The 20,656-nt window shown below is 42.5% G+C and overlaps 1 protein-coding gene across 1 annotated transcript in view; it reads left to right on the forward strand.

The window, feature by feature from the left end:
• Window positions 1-1,960: 1,960 nt before the first annotated feature.
• Window positions 1,961-20,656, forward strand: part of mkxa (mohawk homeobox a) — a 28,061-nt gene continuing 9,365 nt past the window's right edge. The window contains exons 1-5 of the mRNA XM_034571948.1: window positions 1,961-2,144; window positions 3,409-3,698; window positions 5,861-6,020; window positions 9,214-9,367; window positions 13,414-13,833. Coding sequence (XP_034427839.1) covers window positions 3,523-3,698; window positions 5,861-6,020; window positions 9,214-9,367; window positions 13,414-13,833 — 910 coding nt within the window. The 5' untranslated portion in view covers window positions 1,961-2,144; window positions 3,409-3,522. The remainder of the gene's footprint in view (window positions 2,145-3,408; window positions 3,699-5,860; window positions 6,021-9,213; window positions 9,368-13,413; window positions 13,834-20,656) is intronic.

Genomic DNA, 20,656 nt, shown 5'->3' on the forward strand with positions numbered 1-20,656 from the left:
TAAATAAGTACAAATAAACAATAATTACACAGATCTCTAACCGTTCATATGGCTCTTGCTGCTTAGTCACGTCCTTCGAATCACTACCTTGAATAAACCCCAGAGGAACACACAGCTGAGCACCACAGGACCTATGACTCATGAGCTCATACTGTGACAGCTTTTATAATGGAAGTCAATGACAGGGTACATCAGGAGTAATGAACAGTGGCATGGCTACATAGTACGATCCGTTTTCTCGATGTCACCAGAACCAGCCTGGATTATGTTGGGTTTGATTCTGATGAAATAATCGTCGTTGCGGCAAAAGCAGTGGGTCTGTGTTTGATACTGACGTCCGCTTCAGGCAACTTGAAGATGATGTTCCACACGACAGAGGATGGACGGTTTGCTGAGGTGAGGAATGCAAAGGAAGTTACATGTACAAAACTAATGTGATAAGACCACAGGACCATTTAAGACCAATGTTTGGTTTAGTAGGGATTTGAATTTGATTGAATTTAAATCCAATACAACTGAAGTAAATGGCGACCACTTCTTCAAACGTAAAAAACAACTCTCCTGTGGTGTCATCCAAATGTTTGTAAGCCCCGACATTTAAATTGGACTCGAAACGGCGTCATTTAGACCATGTTTTTAGTCCTTTGATATCCTCCCAGTTACTGTTGCAGTAACTGCAGCTATCGCATGTTCTCACCATACTCACAGGTTCTCCTGCAAACTGCTGCTACAATTAACACAGGGACATCGGATTAATACTGAAAACATATTTTTTATTTAATGTGGCTTTTTTACTGCAACAGGGTACATAGACAAAGTACAGAGGGCCGTAGGTTGGGGACCCAACATTTATTCTGTTATATTTTCCCTGTGCTCCCCTTCTAGTTTAGTCCATGTTGGCTACAAATTCTAAAACATAATTTATTAAGGCTTGTTGCAAATCATTGCTTTATTTGCTGTTAATAAACCACTTAATCTAAGTTTTTCAGAAAAAAGACTAAAGATTCTAACAATCACTTTTGTTTGCCAAGTTGTGATGATTCCTTTGAGTGTAGCTACTACGCATTAGAAGTTGCCTGCACAGTTAGTCACATTAAAGAAACTAAACTTGGTTAAAGTTGTGCTGTGGGTTTGATACCAGCTGTTTCCTGCAAAGCTAAACTAACTAACTGTCATGGTATTGACCTGCTTATCTAATCCAAATTTTTTACTTTTACTGCAATGGCTTGTAACTGATCTAGTAAACATGAGTCAATACTTAATAACTATAAATAAACCATTAGTTCCAGACTCATTTAACTCATAAAGCCTTTATAAAGGGTGTGTTATAAAACGAGGTAACAAGACTTATTAGACAAAGAAAATGAAAGTTGTTGAATGAAGAAAAGGTCTCTCATGTCACTTCGATGAACTTGTTTTAAAGGTTCAGTGTGTAGGATTTAGTGACATCTAGTGGTGAAGTTGCATGTTGCAGCTGAATATCCTCCCCTTCCAAAGATGAAAGCAAACCTGTGGTAGCCTCCAGTTAATAAAAATGGTGTTTAGTTTGTCCAGTCTGGGCTACTGTAAAATCCATGGCTGCCACCGTAGAGAGGACCCGCTCCCAATGTAAATAATAAGTATTTAAAAATATAAAGGGCCCATTGTAGGATAAAGAAAACAACAATTTGTAGAATTTAGATGAAACACAATAGTGAAAACAGCACTAGACTTGTTTTATATTCAATTTCTGCCAAAAGATCCCTTTCACCTAAATCTAACACACTGAACCTTTAAGAGAAGCAACATATTCAAAGTAGCCTGTCTTCAGTGATCTCAGACAGCCCACTTTGTGCAGCGTGCTGTCCTCCCTCCCTCCCTCCCTCCCTCTCCGCCCCTGTGCTGGCCTCGGCCCCAGAACCGGCGTAAACCATCAACAATATGTTCGCAGGCTCGGCCTGTGTGCGAGGAAACATGAGCAGGGTGGGATATTCAGAGTCCCGGGCGGAGAGGCGCAGGCCGCTGGATAAAGCGGAGGAGGAGACGGCGGTCCGTGTGGTTTGAGCTCCGGATCTCAGGACAGGAACATGTGAGCGGGGAATGGGCGACTGGGAACAGGATTATTGTTACACACAGCAGAGAGACGCAGGAGGGGCCCGGGACAGGTACCTGACACACACTCTCACACACACACTGAGTATTGATCAGCAAAGGACCGATACTTTCTTATTTTTATTTTCAGGTTATTTATTGCAGCGAGGATGTAGTGGAGGATAATCTCATCTAAAGTCAGTTTACCCAACTTTGAATGGACTGAGTTTACACTGCGCTCTATCCGGACACTAGTCTGTATGATTTTCATATAGATGCATATAATATATAATGTAGACATAGATACTAAATAGGAGTTTTTATTTGTTTCGTTGGACATCATGGGGCTCCACATAGTTGGCACCAGGCTGCTGCCCTGTGGCACCACATCACGGTGCCGCACCGTTTGCACAGATTCAATATTTTACATTTACAGATAAATTAAAAAGGCAAAAACAAAAAGGAGCACGTTTTTGCTCCTGCAGGTTTGTTCGTTGTGCATTTAAAAAAAGAAACGGAGCGCACCAACCAAAATAAACCATTCAGGGTTTATAGCGAAGCGCGACCGCGATGGAGAGGAGGAGACGCAGGGATATTCACTCCTGAATTTAACACAACTTTTATTTTTGTATCCAAGTCAAGTGTTTGCTGTCCAAACCACCGACCCTGTTCTGCAGATTGGAGTAAATTCTCCTCCGGGCAGGAAATTAAGTCAATGTGTCTTAAACAGAACTCATTGGAATTATGTCACTTAGATTTTATTCAGCCTCAAACCTGATTTTTCTCCTGACTTGTGAATGAGCTTCTGCTGCAGCGCGGAATTTCTGCGCACGACCAAAGTTAAACGTATTTACCCCAAATTACCCATAATGGATTTAATGGACCTGCGCCGATTCTTCTGGGCTTTAATGTGCGTCTGTTTCCAAAAATGTCTATTTGATGAAACAAGTAGAAACTTATAAACTCGACTCTTTTTTTGGAGGTGGAATCGCAGAGGCAAATGTTGCACAAAGAGCCACCTTTTACTGACACATCACAGCAGCGCAGTTACGCGTGGTCCGCTTTAACTGGAGATGGTCTGCAGACAGTTTAATGCAGTGTAGTATTATTGTAGCAGCAGGTAGAGTGACAAGTACCATACTCAGACACATCGGAGTGAAGGTATCTAATAAGAATTAATGCTTAACGTGTGTTTTGTCAAGGACTAATATAAATTCTGTTTAGTTTATTTTTTCCCTGATATCTAAGTTTTATTTCTCATAATCATCTCCCACCAAAGGGAATAATTTGGTCACGACCACTTACACGTTTTGTAAAATATCTTCCCTTGTTCCACAGGAGAGACGCGGGGCCACTGTGACAAAACCCAGGAGATCTGTATTTTTTTTTCTTCCTTTTTTTAAAAAACATTTTTGCGCACCAGAGAAATCGGGTGGACTATCCGGCCATAAGATGAACACCATTGTGTTTAACAAGCTGAGCAGCCAGGTCCTGTTTGAGGAGAAGGCGAAGGAGGTGGAGATGAGCAGCAGAAATTATCTTGAAGTCATCGACGGGCAACATCCAGACCTCCTGTCCAGCAACCAGAGCATCAGAGACAACCAGGCCATCAGACACAGACGGAGCGGGTATGTGTTGCGCCCCTGTGCTGCTGTGTGTAACGCTGCTGCTGCCCGGCATGTGTGGCTTGTATTAACATGAGGATTAACTGGAGTGCCGGAAGCCCCACGAGGAATACCTCTATTTCACGGTTGTTTCGCTCAGCACAAAGTTGTGTGAACAAAAGAGTTGGCTTCGGTCGGAGAGCCCTGTGATCGTATCTCCACGCTGTGCGCGTGATAAGACAGATTCAGAAATATCAAGCTCACACCGGGCGTCGGGGGGTCACATTACTATAAAGATGTGTTGCTGATATTTATATGTGCACGAGCCCCATTGGGTTTTGTAACAATTCTTTAAATTTCAAACAGATCAAGTCGTTTCTGTGGCTGCGTAAAAAGTAACCGTTTACCCCCAAAATCCAACGATTACGCACAGATAAAATAACCACATTGGATGACAATTACATGTGGAAAACTACTCATGCTTTACAATAAGACTTAAACACTAATCTGATGTTCCAGTCGGACTTTTTCCACGTGGCTTTAATGCAATAAGAGATCAGGAAATCATACCCTTCGTCTTCATTTGGGTGTTGATGTGGACACCTAATCTTAAAATTAATAAGTAGGTCAACCTTGTTCGGTAGCGTGTCTCACAGAGGTCTCCATCTGTGTCCAATAAAGAAATTCGTCCTTCAACTCGCTGTGTGGTCTAGTAGACCACATTTTAAGTATATATTTTATTTTGTTTTGTTTTTCAGTGACAGAGAGCAGGTGTAAGTGAAGGTCATGTCCTGATATTACATGTTTGTTTGAATGTGCAGTGGCCAAGATATGAGACAACTGAGGGGAAGCAGTGCCCTTAAGAAGCCTATGAACCTGTAATCATAAAGTGTGATGTGTCACCTCAGGGGACACATCAGGACTAATGAGGAACATTAAATTATTTAAAAAAAAGAAGTGTGTGAGAGTGTGTGTGTGTGTGTTTATGTGCACGAGAAGTTCAGAACACCGCGTAAAATGTCCTTTAGGATGTTCATACCGATCTAGATTACAAGGAAAATATTTGTAGAACATGGACCTCAGGCAGACTTGAGGTTAGACTAAAATATGTTACATCTGCACTCAGTGGAGCTTTTTTTCTGGTGAGATAAAAGAAGAAGCAGAGCACAGCACCACACTGACATCTACAGGTTCATAAAACCTGGAGCTACAGGTGAGAATCCCTCACAGCTCAGGAAGGACGAAAGACGGCTTTAGATACAGTTTAAATGTTCCTTTAGGGACTCAGTAATGAATTTCAGGATAGTTTGTAGTGGTTTTTTTGCAATCCCACTACAGTATTCTTCTAACAGCTGTACCTAAAAGCCCTTCGGCCTTTTTTAAACGCCCACCCCATGGCAGATTCCTGATGTGATGTTTTTTTGTGTGTGCTTCCTCTGGACATGTGTCACAGCTCTTTTCTGTGAAGGAAGACGCAGAAGTATAATTTTTGTTTTTGTGTCACTCCCCTGTGTGATGGCTTGGCTGCGATCGTGACCCAGCTACATTGTTCTTGATCCACTTCGCCCACGTGTAAAATGTTAATCTGGCAAAAAAATGTTTTTGTTTGTTTCGTTGCAACGTGTTGGTGGTTTGTGGGACACGCAATGAAAAGAAAACTGCGAGCAGCCGTCTGCTTCTCTCTCTCTCTCTCTGTCTCTGTCTGCTTCAGTCTCTCTCTCTCTCCCCTCCTCCAATGTGTCCTAGCTTAATTTGCAGTGCTTTGGGTGAGAAAATTGCACACTGCATAGAGAGTGTTCACTTTATGTGTCATGACTGGCCAACTCAGACTACATGCAGAGCACTTGCAGCTGTGTTACATTGTTTGGTTCACTTCGATAAACAACACTGGTTCTGGTTGATGAGTTTAAGGCCAGATTTGAATTTCAATTTGAAAAAGGACAAATAAATTAAAATTCTGTCATAAAATGTAAAATGCATAAAGTAAACTTGTCAAAATGTTTATCTTGGACCCAAAGAACAACCACATCCTGCACGTGTTTTAGGCTGATGTGTCTGATTGTTAGTTTAAAAAGAGAAATCAATACTATTTAATATAATAACAAAAAAAGAAGAAATTATTCAGCCTTATACTGTATATTCTATCAAATACATGGCTAAATATTAAGCTAATTTATTTACCACAGGGGTCGTCCGGGTGGCGGCAAAGTCCGACACAAGCGCCAGGCCCTGCAGGACATGGCGCGGCCGCTCAAGCAGTGGCTCTACAAGCACAGAGACAACCCCTACCCCACCAAGACGGAGAAAATCCTGCTGGCCCTCGGCTCACAAATGACCCTGGTCCAGGTGAGTCTATTGTTGTCGACTCTGTCAAGCTGCCAGTCAGCTCATAATAATAATAATAATCACAAAAATGCAATGCTGCATTAGTGAAAAAAAGTGAGAGGGAGTTTATGGACCATTCATGAGTGTGATCGGTGAGGGGGAAAAGTGAGATTTGATCCCTTTGGTTTAGTGTTTGTCTAATTAGGTCTGAAAAGCTGGATTTGAACTCGCATTTGCAATTAGGAGCGTTCGGGTCCAAAGTGTTTTTACATCTTGAACTGTTTATTTTACAGCTCTCATGCAGCGGTGAATTGTTAATTCTGCTTTTCTTCGAAATGCTACGGTTGGCAGTTACGTTGGTTCCTTCTTATTCCACAGCAGTGTGAAGCTTGTAGTCATAAATACAATTTGTAGTCGTGTTCTGTGTCTTTGGCTGTGACCTTTGTAGAATTATGACCCATTAAGAAAGTAATTTATACTTATCAACTCCTGTCATATTGCATTTTAACCAGAAAGTAATTTTCTTTTCTCAACTCATTCAAATCTAATACTTTGTGGAGGTCGTTAGGTTAAAGCTATTCTGAAAATGACGCCTCGGATTTATCCTCAGACCCCATGAAGGCCCAAACCCACACATGTTGTAAATCGCCTGCACTATAGTGTATTGTAGTTCTGTTGCACCGTTGATGTTTATTTCTATTTATTCCTAATGCTACAGTTCTATTATCTTCATTCATTTGTAATTTAACACTTATTGGAAAAAGTTGCTGTCGTCCTAAATGAAAGTTGGAGTTGTCTAAGTCAGTGATTCTTGACTTAAAACCGCTCAAACAAACTTGTCTATTAGCCTTGCTGCTCAGTTTCTCATTTCTTTTAGTTAATTAATTCATAATTTTCGAAAACTTTTTTTTTAAATGTTGAAAAATAAGTATTTCCTTATTTCTCGTTCTTTTATTTGTTACATGATCCATTTTATTTCTCACCAGACCCCCCAAAAGCCCCTGACCCACACTACTGGTCTACACTGGATACACTGCAGTTATGAATACAGGATTTTCTTTATGCCTTAAGTTCTATTGCACCCTCTACTGATAATACCAGAGCAACGTGGAAGAGCTGACAAACAGACCACTTAGAGGAAAACCCAGTGGTGAATAATAGTGTATATTGTGTCTGGTGCATCCAGCTGTGTATGTACAGTATCATCTGGTTGACAAGGTCACTGATACGGCCTCAGAACGTCTGCAGCAGCTTTTTCGGGCCGCCGGCCACGTCGCTTAATCTGGTTCTCATTTTGGGGGCCTGATGGAGCTGTTTGTTTTGGTGAGCGCGAGCAGAGTGCAGAGGAATGCTTTGTGTTGGACAGTGGGATGCCGTGCTGTGAACACACACACACACGCACACACACACACACACACACACACGAACAATCCCAAACACGCATTCATTTAAGCTGACACCCAAATAGCAGCAGCGGTGGTGTCAAAGGTCAGTGGAAGATTTTGTGAATCTGAGCGAGAGAGGTGACACGAAGGTAAATTATTTCCATCACACTTTCCACCATGAAAGAGGTCCTCAGGGGGATCTGTGGGTTTTGTACTCAAGTTATTTTGTTGTCGTCTTTTTTAATTTGTGGCGCTGAGCTGATCAAGAGAAAATCATTTGCCAATAATTGTTGCAATCAATTAATCATTTCGTCATTTATCAAGTAAACATATCGGATATCTGTTTCTACTTTCTTAGCTGTAAGAATTTGCAGCTTTTGTCCGTTTTCTCTTCGTTGATGACATAAGAATTTGATTATTTTTGGTTTTATGACTTCTGTTTGGCCACAACAAGCTGTCACCTTGAGATCTGGGAACATGTGACAGATGTTTTTCACTAGTGTCTCTCATTCTCTAACAATGAATCAATTATTCGAACAAAATAATTTATTGAAGATTAATATAGCTGTCAGGCTGCAGCCCTAAGGTGGCAGCTCTTTTTCCCTCCCCATCCGTTCATGGAGGCTAAGAACTACCCACTTCTTCCACTATTTGGTCCAAATGTCGCCGCTGCCAGTATTGTAGAACGCATCACTCCCTGTGCAGTTTTCCCTGCGTGCTCCCACCTGGCACCAGGTGTCCGAAGCAACTAAATCTGTCATGTTGGAGCGTAACAGCTCCTTTTTTCCATGTAAATGTTGTGAACTGTTTCTTCATAAGCCGGTGCCATCTCTCCACCACCGCTGAAATCCCTCGCCGTGCCTGCATGCCGTCTCCTCCACGGTTCACACAGTGCAGACAGGCCGTGGGTGAAAGAGCTGGTTTGGCTGCTGCGCTCCCCCCCCCCACGTTCTCTCTGCCGGTGTCATCTGAGCAAGTGTGGCATCATCCTCCTCCTCCTCCCCTCCTCTCTGTTTTCTCTCACCCCCAGTGACAGCCATCTTTCCTCCAGTCCTCATTAGCGAGCAGGCCCGTGCCTCGCCTCGTCTCACCTCGCCTCGCCTCAGGCCAAGCCACATGTACTGGATGCCGCCTTCCCCGTGGAGTGCCACAGCGCTGCAGGGCTCGAGACAAAGGGATGTGGGATGGTCTTAGTTAACGAGAAACACGATACTGAATGAGAGGATCAGAAAAATAAGTACTCTAGCATAAGGCCCCTGTCCCAGCCCCTTCATAAGCTGCTTGAAATCTATTGAGCATGAAAAGTTATTCTAGTATAACATCTAATGGTCTCCCTTCCCAGTGAAAGGACGAGTGCCAGCTCAAGTGTCTTTTTTATTGCATCTTGAAGACAGTGTTGGAAAAATTTGTATTATTTCAGGGAGGCTGTGCGAGTCCAGAATAAGCATGGGGGGGGGGGGGACGTACATCTCGGTCGGAACATTGGTTAATGAAACGTTGCGTTCACTGTCTGTCCGGTACTTGGAGCGTGTTAAATGTTTCTGAATGGTGTTGATACAGAAAAGATGCGTCTCTCCGGAGCGTCTGGGATGTTTCTCAAAGCTCAGTTTCAGAGAGCTGCACCGCAACCTGACTCTGATCCTCTCCTCAGCCTCAGCCCCTCTTGGTTCTTCTGAATCAGACCGACGGCAGGCCGAGAGCAGACATTTTCATAAAGTATAGTCTTTGTTTTGATACGGATGTGGAAGTGTTTGGAATCAAAACAATAATGCTCCTATTTGCCGTTTGCTCCCACTTTCTCCTATCCTCGCTCTCCATCTCTCTCCCAGGTGTCCAACTGGTTTGCTAATGCCAGGAGGCGGCTGAAGAACACGGTGAGGCAGCCAGACCTCAGCTGGGCGCTCAGGATCAAACTCTACAACAAATACGTTCAGGGCAACGCGGAGAGGCTCAGCGTCAGCAGTGACGACAGCTGCTCGGAAGGTACGTCCTTACAACAATACAGCATCAGTTTCACTCGTACAGTCCAAGTAACACAAGGTGTGTGTTGCAAAAGTGGAGAATTCACAATCCACCGGTATCACAGCTTGACTGCTGAAATAAGCAACTGCCCCCGAGCTCTGAGGACCCCCGGTTCACAGTGTAACAGGAGGTTTATAGGTTATTTAATCAAACATTTCACAGGGAATTGCACCAACTGACAGAGGTAACACTGTATGATTCTACTGTGTGATGGATGGGCTATAGACTCCAGGGTACACCATGACCTCTTGCCGACGAAATGCCACATGTAGTCAATCTGAAAATAGTCTTTTAATAATCCTGATCTCACTTTCCCTATTTTACATATCATGTTCCCTAATATAGTTCTTTAAATATCATATAATATAGTCGTTGGACTGGGGTTAGCATGGTGGTGCCAGCTAACATCTAGTTAAACAGGAATTAATATGTTTCACAAGGCTGGGCAAGTTTATAAAGTTCTGCAACTGGCAGAGGAAGAAATGTTATTGATTGTTCTCAAATCTTGAACATGCCCCGCTGCCTGCTGCAGAATATTACTGAAGTGGCACTTTACTCGTATGGACTTCTACTCAGTTGTAAAAACACTTGTATAATATGCTCCGTGGCTCTCGAGGAGCTTTGTCAAGTCGGAGAAAACAGCCTTTACGTCAGAAGGGGATAATGAAAGATGCTCTACAGTTGCAGAATGAGAGTTGTAGGATCCAGTGGTTTAGGACGCAAGAGATTCAAAGTCATAAAATCAAATGTGATCTGTCCCCCGACACAGGAGCTGTAACTTTATGAAAACTTAATTGATGGAGATAACATTACAGAGGACTCTTTCTTCCTCTCTCTCTCTCTCACACACACACACACACACACACACACACACACACACACACACACACAGACTCAAGTTGCCTTTGTCGTTCTTATTGAGAAGCTTTTTAAATTATTAAGATTTTACATACATTTCCCTCAATGCTGCCGTCTTTTCCACAGTTTAATATTAAACTAACACAATTCTCCATCCAATGATGATGCTCTCTGTAATTTGTAACTTTCCTGTGACTATAAACCCTGCACAGGGACCTATGGTGTCAGATTAATCCACAGTCGTAGGCAAAGGTGGTGGCGAGAAGTCCTCGACAACAAAGAGCTGGCTGTTGTCCTTCTCTTTCTATGATTTACTGTCCACTGGGGTGCTGGCTCTGAGGTGTGAGGCAGATTCAGGGCTATTTTGGTCTTTAATATTTCAGTTACAGTTACTCTTTAGATGATACCTATTCCTGCATACATTTACATCAGTTTATTTTTTCCTTATGGCCGGGGTATGTTTTCCATCTTTACTTAATCTATAAAACTGAAAGTAATGTTAAAATCATTATATATTTTGCAATTCTCCCTCACAGCTGTGTTCGTCATCAGAATCTTGTCCGTGACACTTTATCTCCTTAGTTATGGTTCCATGTCATGATGACCAAGCAAGTTTGGGGTTATTCTACAGTTCACTTCTATAAATACCTGCACTATACGAATGCTAAATCTAAAGTAATATTCTAGAATGTCAAATTTAAAAATCATTGAATTTGTTTGATTGGCATATACAGCGTATTAAATTAAAGTGGAAAACTTTTCCATTTGCGTAACTGCTCCATCCATCAAAGTGATGGATGATCATTTCAAAGATAAGACATCATAATGTCTCAGACGTCCATTATGAATTGGCCCCACTCTGCTGTGAACCTGGTGCTCTTTGTACAGAATGACCAGGAAAGGCTCCTTACATCATACTTGTTGTGCCCCCGAAATTCAAATCTAGCATTATGACATGAAATGAGGCCTAAGGCCAGACCATCTTCCTGTGCGCCCGAGCTAAAGTGGGCTGATGCTATGCAGAGTCATGTTCTGGGTGTATATAAATGCAGAGCGTGTGAGCGGGCCAAGAGACGCCGAGGCCAGCGGGCTGCAACACGCTGTCATTAAGACACCCCGCTGAGCCAATCCCTGTCTCCCAGCCTGCAATTGGAAATGAGCGGCTCGCTGTCAGCCGTGTATTTACGGCAAACACATGCTGATTTCCAAGGGAGCGGGTGGCGTTCTCAACTCACTGACAGCGTAGAAAACATGGTTCAGGAAACATAAAAAAAAAAAATGAAAGAATAAATGAAACATACATGCTCACGCAGCTTAAAGAATTTACAGAAAGGAAGAGCGCTGTGGTGTCGGTGATCTCTAATTAGATTTTTTGAGGAGTGGAGGCTGAGCGTGCGGCCGACAGAGGAATGTGTGCATGGTGTTTGCATTGTGTGCGCCACAGGCCACTGTACCACCGGAGGCTCTGTATATCTCCCTGACTCCTCTCCCTGTCACTTTATGGTTATGAAGCTCTCCGCAGCTTGCTCCTACTTCTGACCCATGCACCGAAAGGCCTTATATTATGTTTTTTATGCCTATGCTTTTGTTCCAGAGGCTATTTACGGGGCCAGACCTGACCCGCTATACATTCCTCTTACTGTCCTGAAATGGTCTGGCTTGTTTTGTACAGTAGCAAGTCCAAGAGAGGAATGGATATGTTGAGAACGTGCTGTCATGGAGGTGTGAAAAGAGACGTTTTCCTTTTAAAGATGGCAGACATTGATGGTTAAGGACCCTGTCATGGGATTATAATGACAATTCCATTATGGCTCATGTGGTTTCAGAGGAGACGCTGAGTGTTCACCGAGTTCTACCTCAGTCAGCGCAGGGGAAGGAGGACAAGTACGATACCTCCATGTGTTTCTGATATGTGGGAGCTATAATTTTCATTTGGCGCGCACTGAATCGAATGTCCAACCTGCCCAAATTACAAAATTACAGTCTTGGCAGGGACAGTATCTACAGTGAACTTCTCCCTGATTTCACTGTTGCCAGAGGATATCTGGTTTTTCAGTGCAGTGTTTTATCTTTCTCCCCCCTCTCCGTTTCTTTTCATCGGGAAGGGACCCGTGCTCTAATTCAATCTCTTCAGCTGCAGATCGTCCTGGAAATTATTTATTTCTGCAGGGGAACAGCGGGGCAACGTGCTTCTGACGGGGAGGAAGTCTCGGCTATAGGCTTTCTGCTCTTGAGACCATGCCAACAAGAGGGGCAGGGGCGCCAGGTTGAAATCCCCCTGCTCCTGCACTTAGATCCAAGATTAGTTTGACGTCCCCTCACTCTGACTCAGTGGGGGTGAACATGCAATGCACAGAAGTTACACAATTTAAATCAGTGAAGCATTTGTTAAAGAAAATGTGTGATTGCTGGGAGCAATGATACTGATAATTTTATGAATTGATATTTTTATATTTGAAGAGAGAATGTTACATAAATCATGATATGAAATAGAGAATGAAGTTCTCTGTTGTTAGTACAGTTGTTATGTGTGGGGAGAGCTATTAATGAAACAACAAAAAACATTATAAACAAGAAAAATCACACATCTCGTGAAGGTCTTTGCAGATATCAGTGACAATTGTTGTGGTGGCATTAAGTCTGTAAGAGGAGATAAATCAAAAGTGTGAAGAAATTGACAAATAATGACAAACTAAACTACAGGTTTCATTTATTTAAATTTGACAAGGCAGGAATAAACAGCAGCATAGAAAGGTTTTAGCTGTGAATCCTGAACTGCATCAAAACTAACAGAGCTCCTAATAATTACCAAAAAAGAAACATTTAATCAAAAACTAAAACCTTATACAACAACTAATAATAGTGATAAGAAGGAGGATAGATTAAGTATGCAGGTTTTTTTTTTTTTTTTAATGCAGGAAACTATGTAAATTACTCCTATATGTCAATTAATGCTTTTCAGTTGCAGGTGAAAGACAAAATACATTAAAACAACAATAATAGAAACAGGAAAAAATAAGAGTATTAGTAAAAATACTGGAAAAATATGCTCTTTGCTTTGGAGAAGATAAGTATTTTTTTTTCTGCACATGAGTGAAAAAACTAAAACTCTGAATCCTTTTTGTCTGTTTTTCCCCCTGATATTGTAGATGGTGACAACCCTCAGAGGACACAGAGCGGCCCAGAGGAGCTCACCAAGCCCATGTACCAGAGTGTCATCAAGAAGGAGGGCTCCTCCATGGTGGGCATGGGCATGGGCATGGCCATGGGCATGGGCATGAGTATGGGCATGGGTATGAGCATGGGCATGGGCATGGGTATGGGCGCAGGGCTGCGCTCAGCTGCCGAAGCCGCATCACTGGCCGAGGACTACGTGTCTCCACCCAAGTACAAGAGCAGCCTGTTGCACCGCTACCTGAACGACTCCCTGCGCCACGTCATGGTGGCCAACGCCGTCATGGACGCACGCAAGAGGAACCACTCCGGCTCCTTCAGCTCCAACGAGTACGACGACGAGCTGCTCTCGCCGTCCTCCTCCGAGGCCGAGGCGAACTTTGTTTATCGGGCTGGTAAGGAGCCACATTTCTCACATTCTTTCCCCTTCAAGAGTCTCCCTCTCACACACGACATCCTTCACTTTTGTTCTTTTTCTGTCCCCCTCCATCTGCACATTTTGTTTTAATTCCTGCAGCTGCTCCATTATTTCCAAATGCCGGCCTCCTCTCTGTATCACACTGCGGCTCCATTATCACACCTCCATACTTTTATTCAACACAGGCCTTATGCAGCTCAAGGTGATTCTTGTGACTACTGACATGGAGATGCAGTTAAAAGGACCCTGAGCCTTAAAATTTGTGCTCCCTCATGTGTCAAACACACACACACACTCATGTATTGCCACTTTAAACACACACACAATTTTGCACAGTGGCCCTTTCTCCCCCTCCTCACTCCAGCCGAGCATAGAAGGAATTCCTCCCATCCAGCTCTCCTGACCAGGCTCTAACAGGCCAGACACAACAGAGCCATATGGAACATGCTCACCCCCAGACTACTGTTTGGCATGTCTTTGATCCTACACAAGGTCCTGCTGAGGGAGCAGCGACAAGGAAGTCGAGCTGTGTTTGTGTGTCAGCAGCATGTGATATGGAAAGATTTTTACATTTCACCTCGGCTTTAAAAAAAACGCAAAGAAAAATCTGACGTTACGCAGAACTGTCCACATTTTTTTAGATTAAAATGATTGATGAGTGTTTCCTCCAAATGCATTATAACATTAAAAAGTCCCATTTACATTCGATTATTATTGCAGATAATATTATCGCAGATGTTCAACAGAGCTGAGGGTATCAGCCTTGTTTTCCCTCCAGAGGGAGGTTGAAGCCGGAGGTTTTATTCTTTTCTTTCTGGCCGTTTTCATATTGATTTCATGAAGGTAACACAAAACAAATGTGGAGAAATTAGTGACTAAAAGGCAATAATCCTTTAAACCTTGCACACAATGTTACTTCCACATGTTTTATAGGACATCTTTGCTCGGCAGCTCTTTAGTTTAGCCAATTTTAACACATTCTTTTCAAATTGAATTAAAAAACCAAATGTGAATAGAAAAGTAAATAAACTGAATATAAATCAAGCATTCATTGCAAAATGTATATCCATCTATAATCTATAATCACTGTAAAACATCCCACAGGAATTAAACACAATCCACTTATAATTATCATTAACATAATGTAATTAACTTTTGTTAGAGTTTAAATTTAAAATGTATAATTTTCTTTTTTAAATTTCATACAATTTCAGAATATATAAATAGAAGTTTTGTGACTCTATAATAATTTGTTTGGTGAATGATCTGCAGTGTTCACTATAAAAATTAATTTTCTAAAGAAAGAAAATTCTTGCTGCTGACTTCATATTACAGATTTGTAGTTTTTTTTAAATACTACATTAAACCTTCCATTGGTCTTACTTTGAGCCAATTATTAATGTTGAGTTTGGCTAACTCACGTATTCAAGGCAGCAGGGAAACTTAGTTTAACTTAATTGAAGTGAAGAAATTGACGCTCATGTTCTGCGGTGAATCTGTGAATCTGGTGTCAGGCTCTTGCCAATCACAAACCTCGGGCTTTAACAACGTGTCAGTTCACAGCTCAGCTGAGCCGTGAACAATCACGGTCAGATCTGTCTTCTTCATTGTGAGAACACTGCCCCTTTGTTCAGACAGATTTCATAGCCGACCGACAGTGATGTTTTCGTTCTCTGTTGAGTGAGGTCGGGGCCCAGAGGGGGCGGATTTGAAGGTGTAGGTGATGGAGTGACGGAGGATGTGGGCTTTGTGTGGGGAAGAGCAGGTTTTATTGTGCTTCATTCAAAGCTCCTCTTATGGACAAATGTGTTTTAGATTATCGGAGCGTGATGCAGGGTGGGGTGTGTGTCTGTGTGCGTGTGTGTGTGAGCAGACTTTGTATAAAATGCATCAGCGACAGCGACTGTTACAGTCCTCCTGATCAAAAAAACTCAAAACCCTGTGACCTGAACGAACATCAGGCTTTTTTCACAGCGAAGCACCTGCTGGGACTCACAGATGGAGAAGGAAGAAAAAGATGGATAGACCAAGTGAGACTTATAACGCCCTCTCTACCAGATTTTAATAAGAGAAATCCCAGGAAGAGGATTAATTCACCTGGCCGGCCTGCTGTTTTTAATAGAGAATAACTATTTTATCTCTATGGTTAATATAATTTCTTGGCACTGGCGTCTCCCTCTTGGATTTCTCGTGCTCTGGCACATTCACAGAAGTGTTACTCTGTTACATGCAAGAGAAGCTTTTTGAGTCCGCACATGGAAAGTTCTCTGAAGCAGTGTTGACTCATGAGATCGAACACCTGCTGGGGCCCTCGTGGTCCGATCGCCCAGCTGAAGACATGAAACAAAGAAAAGTCGAGAGAGTGAAATTTTAGTTCCACATCTGATCTCGCCGACGCAGACAGAGCAATTGAAAGCGGGAGACAGAGAAATAATTTTAAGCCTGGGTTTGCATCATTTCCTCTGCTGTTTTTTTTTTTTTTTCCTCCTGTGGTTTGCACATTCCAGATATTTTTGTAGTGAACACATTTCTCTTTACAAATTGTTTTATTGTGTTTTCATAATATGAGAAAAATCCTTCCCTGAGCTGCGGATTTCTCATAAATCTGTACTTACAGCAGGTATACGGAGAAAAAACAGACAGAATAAATAAGACTGAAGCTCTCTGAATGTTCCCCTGGTTTCTTTTTGACAGTGACAAAATGTCGTTCAGGCAGCAAGGAGGAAAAGAATTTGAACTTGAAAGAAAGAGCTCGAACGATGTCTCTTGGCACATTCTTTTGCTGAATTCCATGCCTGTAAAACAATTGTGATTGGTCCAAGCAGAAGTGGCGTGCCTGGCAACCATCATACCATTGGCCAAAAGTCCATTAGCGGGCCAGTTGGCTGTTGTGGCCGCGGCCTGAGCCCACAGTGTTATCTGTGACTACAGAGGGCAGTCAGACGTGGCAGGAGATGGAGAGTGTAGATTTACCCCAGTGGAAAACTAAACTTCTGCTGGCTTGAAAGGACACACACACACACACACACACACACACACACACACACACACACACACACACACACACACACACACACACACACACACACACACACACACACACACACACACACACACACACACACACACACACACACACACACACACACACGTGTTCAATTCACGGGCCTCATACAAGCACAGGCACACACATCCAGTATAAACACCCACATGCACATACACCTACAGGCAAAAGCCTTTGGGGAATTTCATTGAACACAAGGAGCAGTAGAATTCCATCACACATGCCAGGGGTTTCATGCCAAATTACCCTTTAATGGGATATTAAATGGCAGGAATCTGGCTGAATGTTTTTCTTCTTGCTCAGTACCAGATTTCGCCCCGTCCGATATCATATGGATCATTATACGCCAAATAACTCCCAACGTTTCTGCGGACGGGGACCCAGCGATCTCGGTCAGACATTTTACACGAGGCTGACAGTGGTACATTTTCTCAGGTTCTCTCCTTTATGGTCTCTGATTACAGCCGAGTACAGTAGCCTGATGGTGAATGTGGAGCACTTGCCAATGTCTCTATTGATGCGGAAGAGTACATATAGCTGAAAGCAAGGCAGTGGCCTCCAGTGAGTTTCCAATAATTCGATTTTAATGTGCATCTTTCAAAAGTGCATGTATTAAATTAAGATAATGAAAAAAAAATATGATTTTCTGATGAGGGATCTTCTTGGCGACTACAGACATGAAACTGTTGATGTGTCGAGGGGGCTATTTGCCCGCTCAGTTTAAAGTGCGAGCATGCTCCTATTTGCTAATTAGACCCAAAAAAGTACGGATGAAGCAGAAGGGAGCGTCTCGAGGTCTTTGCTTGTCGTAGTGTTCTTCTTTGATCCCATGATGGTTTCTTTTTATAATTTATTCATGAAGCAGACGAACACGCAATTTCATGGCAATCCATCCAAAAGTCAGGGCATCACCAAAGTTGTTTGAGTTCATCCTGAACGCACTAATGATTTTTGCACAAATGTCTTTGTCAGTTTCTTGGAAACAGATATTTCAATCAACTACTAGCATGAAGAAAAAATTATTTCAGCAAGCATCTTTATTATTTTTCTGAATACTCGCCATTTCCCTGCTATTCTCCTTCTAGAATAAGTCTACCCTTATGCATAGTCCTACTACTAGATCACCTAAAGTGGTACTAATTAAACGTGTGTATAAACACACATTAATCTGTTCAATGAAAACAGTTCGGCAGCAGCTGAGATCCCAAGGGCCTTTCATATTAGACCACAGCGCGAGTGCCAGACAGTTATTGAATCCTGGAGAGTTTAGTGGCACAGCACTCGTCCAGGTGAATGGAAGAAATGTCGTCTTAATGTGGAAAAGTTCAAGAATGTTTGGATTTCTTTTCTTGAGGTATAAAAGGCCGAAAGATGTGATGGTTGTTCGTGATAAAAAGAGATTTTCATCTTGGCTGTTTTAATATTTTGACTAACAGGATATAATTAACTGGGTTTCCTCTACTGTTATTGTCTCTCTCGTTTCCTCTGAGAAGCCCGACTGTGATGATTTACACAGCAGCATTGTTGAGAGTGTGTGGCTGTTGTGGCTGATTTAAGAGTCGTCAGTGTTTGCTGGTGAGCGGTGGTGTAATTCAATGTGGGCCACAGAGCAACAGACAGACAATGCTCAACACGCGGCCGCTCGGAGACAATGAGCCACTCCCGGACAGTGATGGCTCAGGACTCCTCATCTGGAATCCAAAGATGTGGATAAACTGGCTTCAACTTGCTCTTTCCACAGTTTCATAGGAAAGGAGAGAGCGAGAGAGGGAGAGTGAGAGACGAGGATGTTGGGGATGTTGTTCCAAGACAGCAGTTTTTTGCCAAGAGTCACTGGATTCAGGTTGGGCTTTAGGACTCAGTGTGGAAGGGATGAGAAGAGGAGAGGGAGGTACTTGTTCCATCAAGATGGAGAGTTGAGCTTTTTTTCAGCAGTGGCCTGTCGGGAGAAGAAAGACAGCATGGTGGCAATGATTAAGAGACACAGAGAATGGTTTCTGGTTTAGGCATTGAACTTGGATTTGGGAATTAGGTGACACAAACAATTAAACCACAGTGAAGGTTAAGTTCCCCAAAACAAAAAACAGAGCTATTCTTGCACTTATTCCTTGTGTTGTCTGGACGTGAAGATAGTTTAAAATACCTCTCACTGAAACGCCTGCCAGTGCAGTGGAGATGATGATAATGTTATTATTACAGGCTATTGAAAAAAGTTCCCTTCAAAGATTTAAAAGCAAGATGTGTCTGCAGAATCATTGTCCAATGGTTAGTGCTAGATGGTTGGAGGAAGAGGAAAAGGATGTGTTGTCCATATTTATATACAATATCTGGAATCTTTCAGTCCTGGTTGATCTGGTGATACTCATACTTACTGGTAGTAGCAGAGTCTGAGGGCAGTCCCTCAATTCCCATTTGAGGGAAATGTGCAGTCTGTCGCCTGCAGCTCCTCTGTGGCGGCTCCTGACTCTTCTTATTCTCCTTGTGATATTTTATTCTAATCCGTCATCAGAAAGGAACCAAAATAACCGTTGTCATGTTTTGGTGATGCATTTGGTGCACTTTGTCTGCATTTCCACAGACACCCACTTTCTAATACTGCAAATAGCCTGCATAAATATTGCAAAACTTTCACTTGTGGGCCACAGGCACAATCACCATTGTGTTGGAGACAGATGGTGACTTAAATGCCAATTAAATATGTCCTCTTTTTTATGTGGTGAGACGTTATTTAAAATGTATCAAATGGAAGAAACAGAAACCAATGTGTCTGTTTTCACTCTGAAATTGAAACATCCCTTGTCTAAAAACCACCAGGGTGAAAAGTTGTGGGGTACTTTGGGTGGATTGACCCTTTAATGTCAGTTTAGAGAGAGGACTCGGATTGAGGATAGTGGTGGTGTACTTTACTGTATGTGGCAGAGTGAGAGGTTTATTCCTCATTTATACAAATAGAAGGACTATCGTTGTACAATCATATGAAAAAATGTGTTCTTGAAATCCAGCTGAAGCGTCTGTGAAGCAGAATTTAAACAAGAGTCACTGACCGCTATGTTCAGAGTTATGCTCATGTACTCCACCATTAGCTTTAGAAAAAGACAGAGGTCATTGTTTTCCGTTTTTTGTTTCTGGATGGATGATTATATAAAAGGAAAAGAAACTATTTGTAGAGTTGGGAAGGGAGTTTTTTAAATTTACTTTTTACAGCTGCAACAATAGCTGGTGTCATATAATCCCATGTGGGCTGGGTGCTTGTGTGTGCATGACACAATATATAACTAACTATATTACATAAACATAAGTCATTTTTCACACGCTCTGCACAATGATGAGTCTTCTGAGATGTACAGGATATGAGAACCTGTGAGGTGTCCTTCATGGTGTGTCTGGTCTGACGGTGGGAACGACTGGGAGTTGGCAGAGGTGAGGTATAATCCTGGCATTAAACTGTGGTGCAGCTTCATGCGAATGGAAAGGTGGATAGAAGATACAGAGATAGTTAAAAAGAATTGAGAGAAAAAAAAAAACCCGGATGGTGAATCTCTGTCACTGGAAGATGGGATATTGGCTTCAGACCACTGAGCGGAGGCTGGGTGTGAGGTAAACAGAGAAGACACCAGCAGACTGAGGCGGCGTTCATTGTAGCCGTCATCCTGCGGGGAAGTGTTCACAGACAAACATCGACGCAGACACTGTTTATGTGCAACTCCCTAACATAGAACTGGAAAAGTGCAGAATA

Source organism: Hippoglossus hippoglossus, chromosome 20 (genome assembly GCF_009819705.1).
Source record: "Hippoglossus hippoglossus isolate fHipHip1 chromosome 20, fHipHip1.pri, whole genome shotgun sequence".
Taxonomy (NCBI): Eukaryota; Metazoa; Chordata; class Actinopteri; order Pleuronectiformes; family Pleuronectidae; genus Hippoglossus; species Hippoglossus hippoglossus.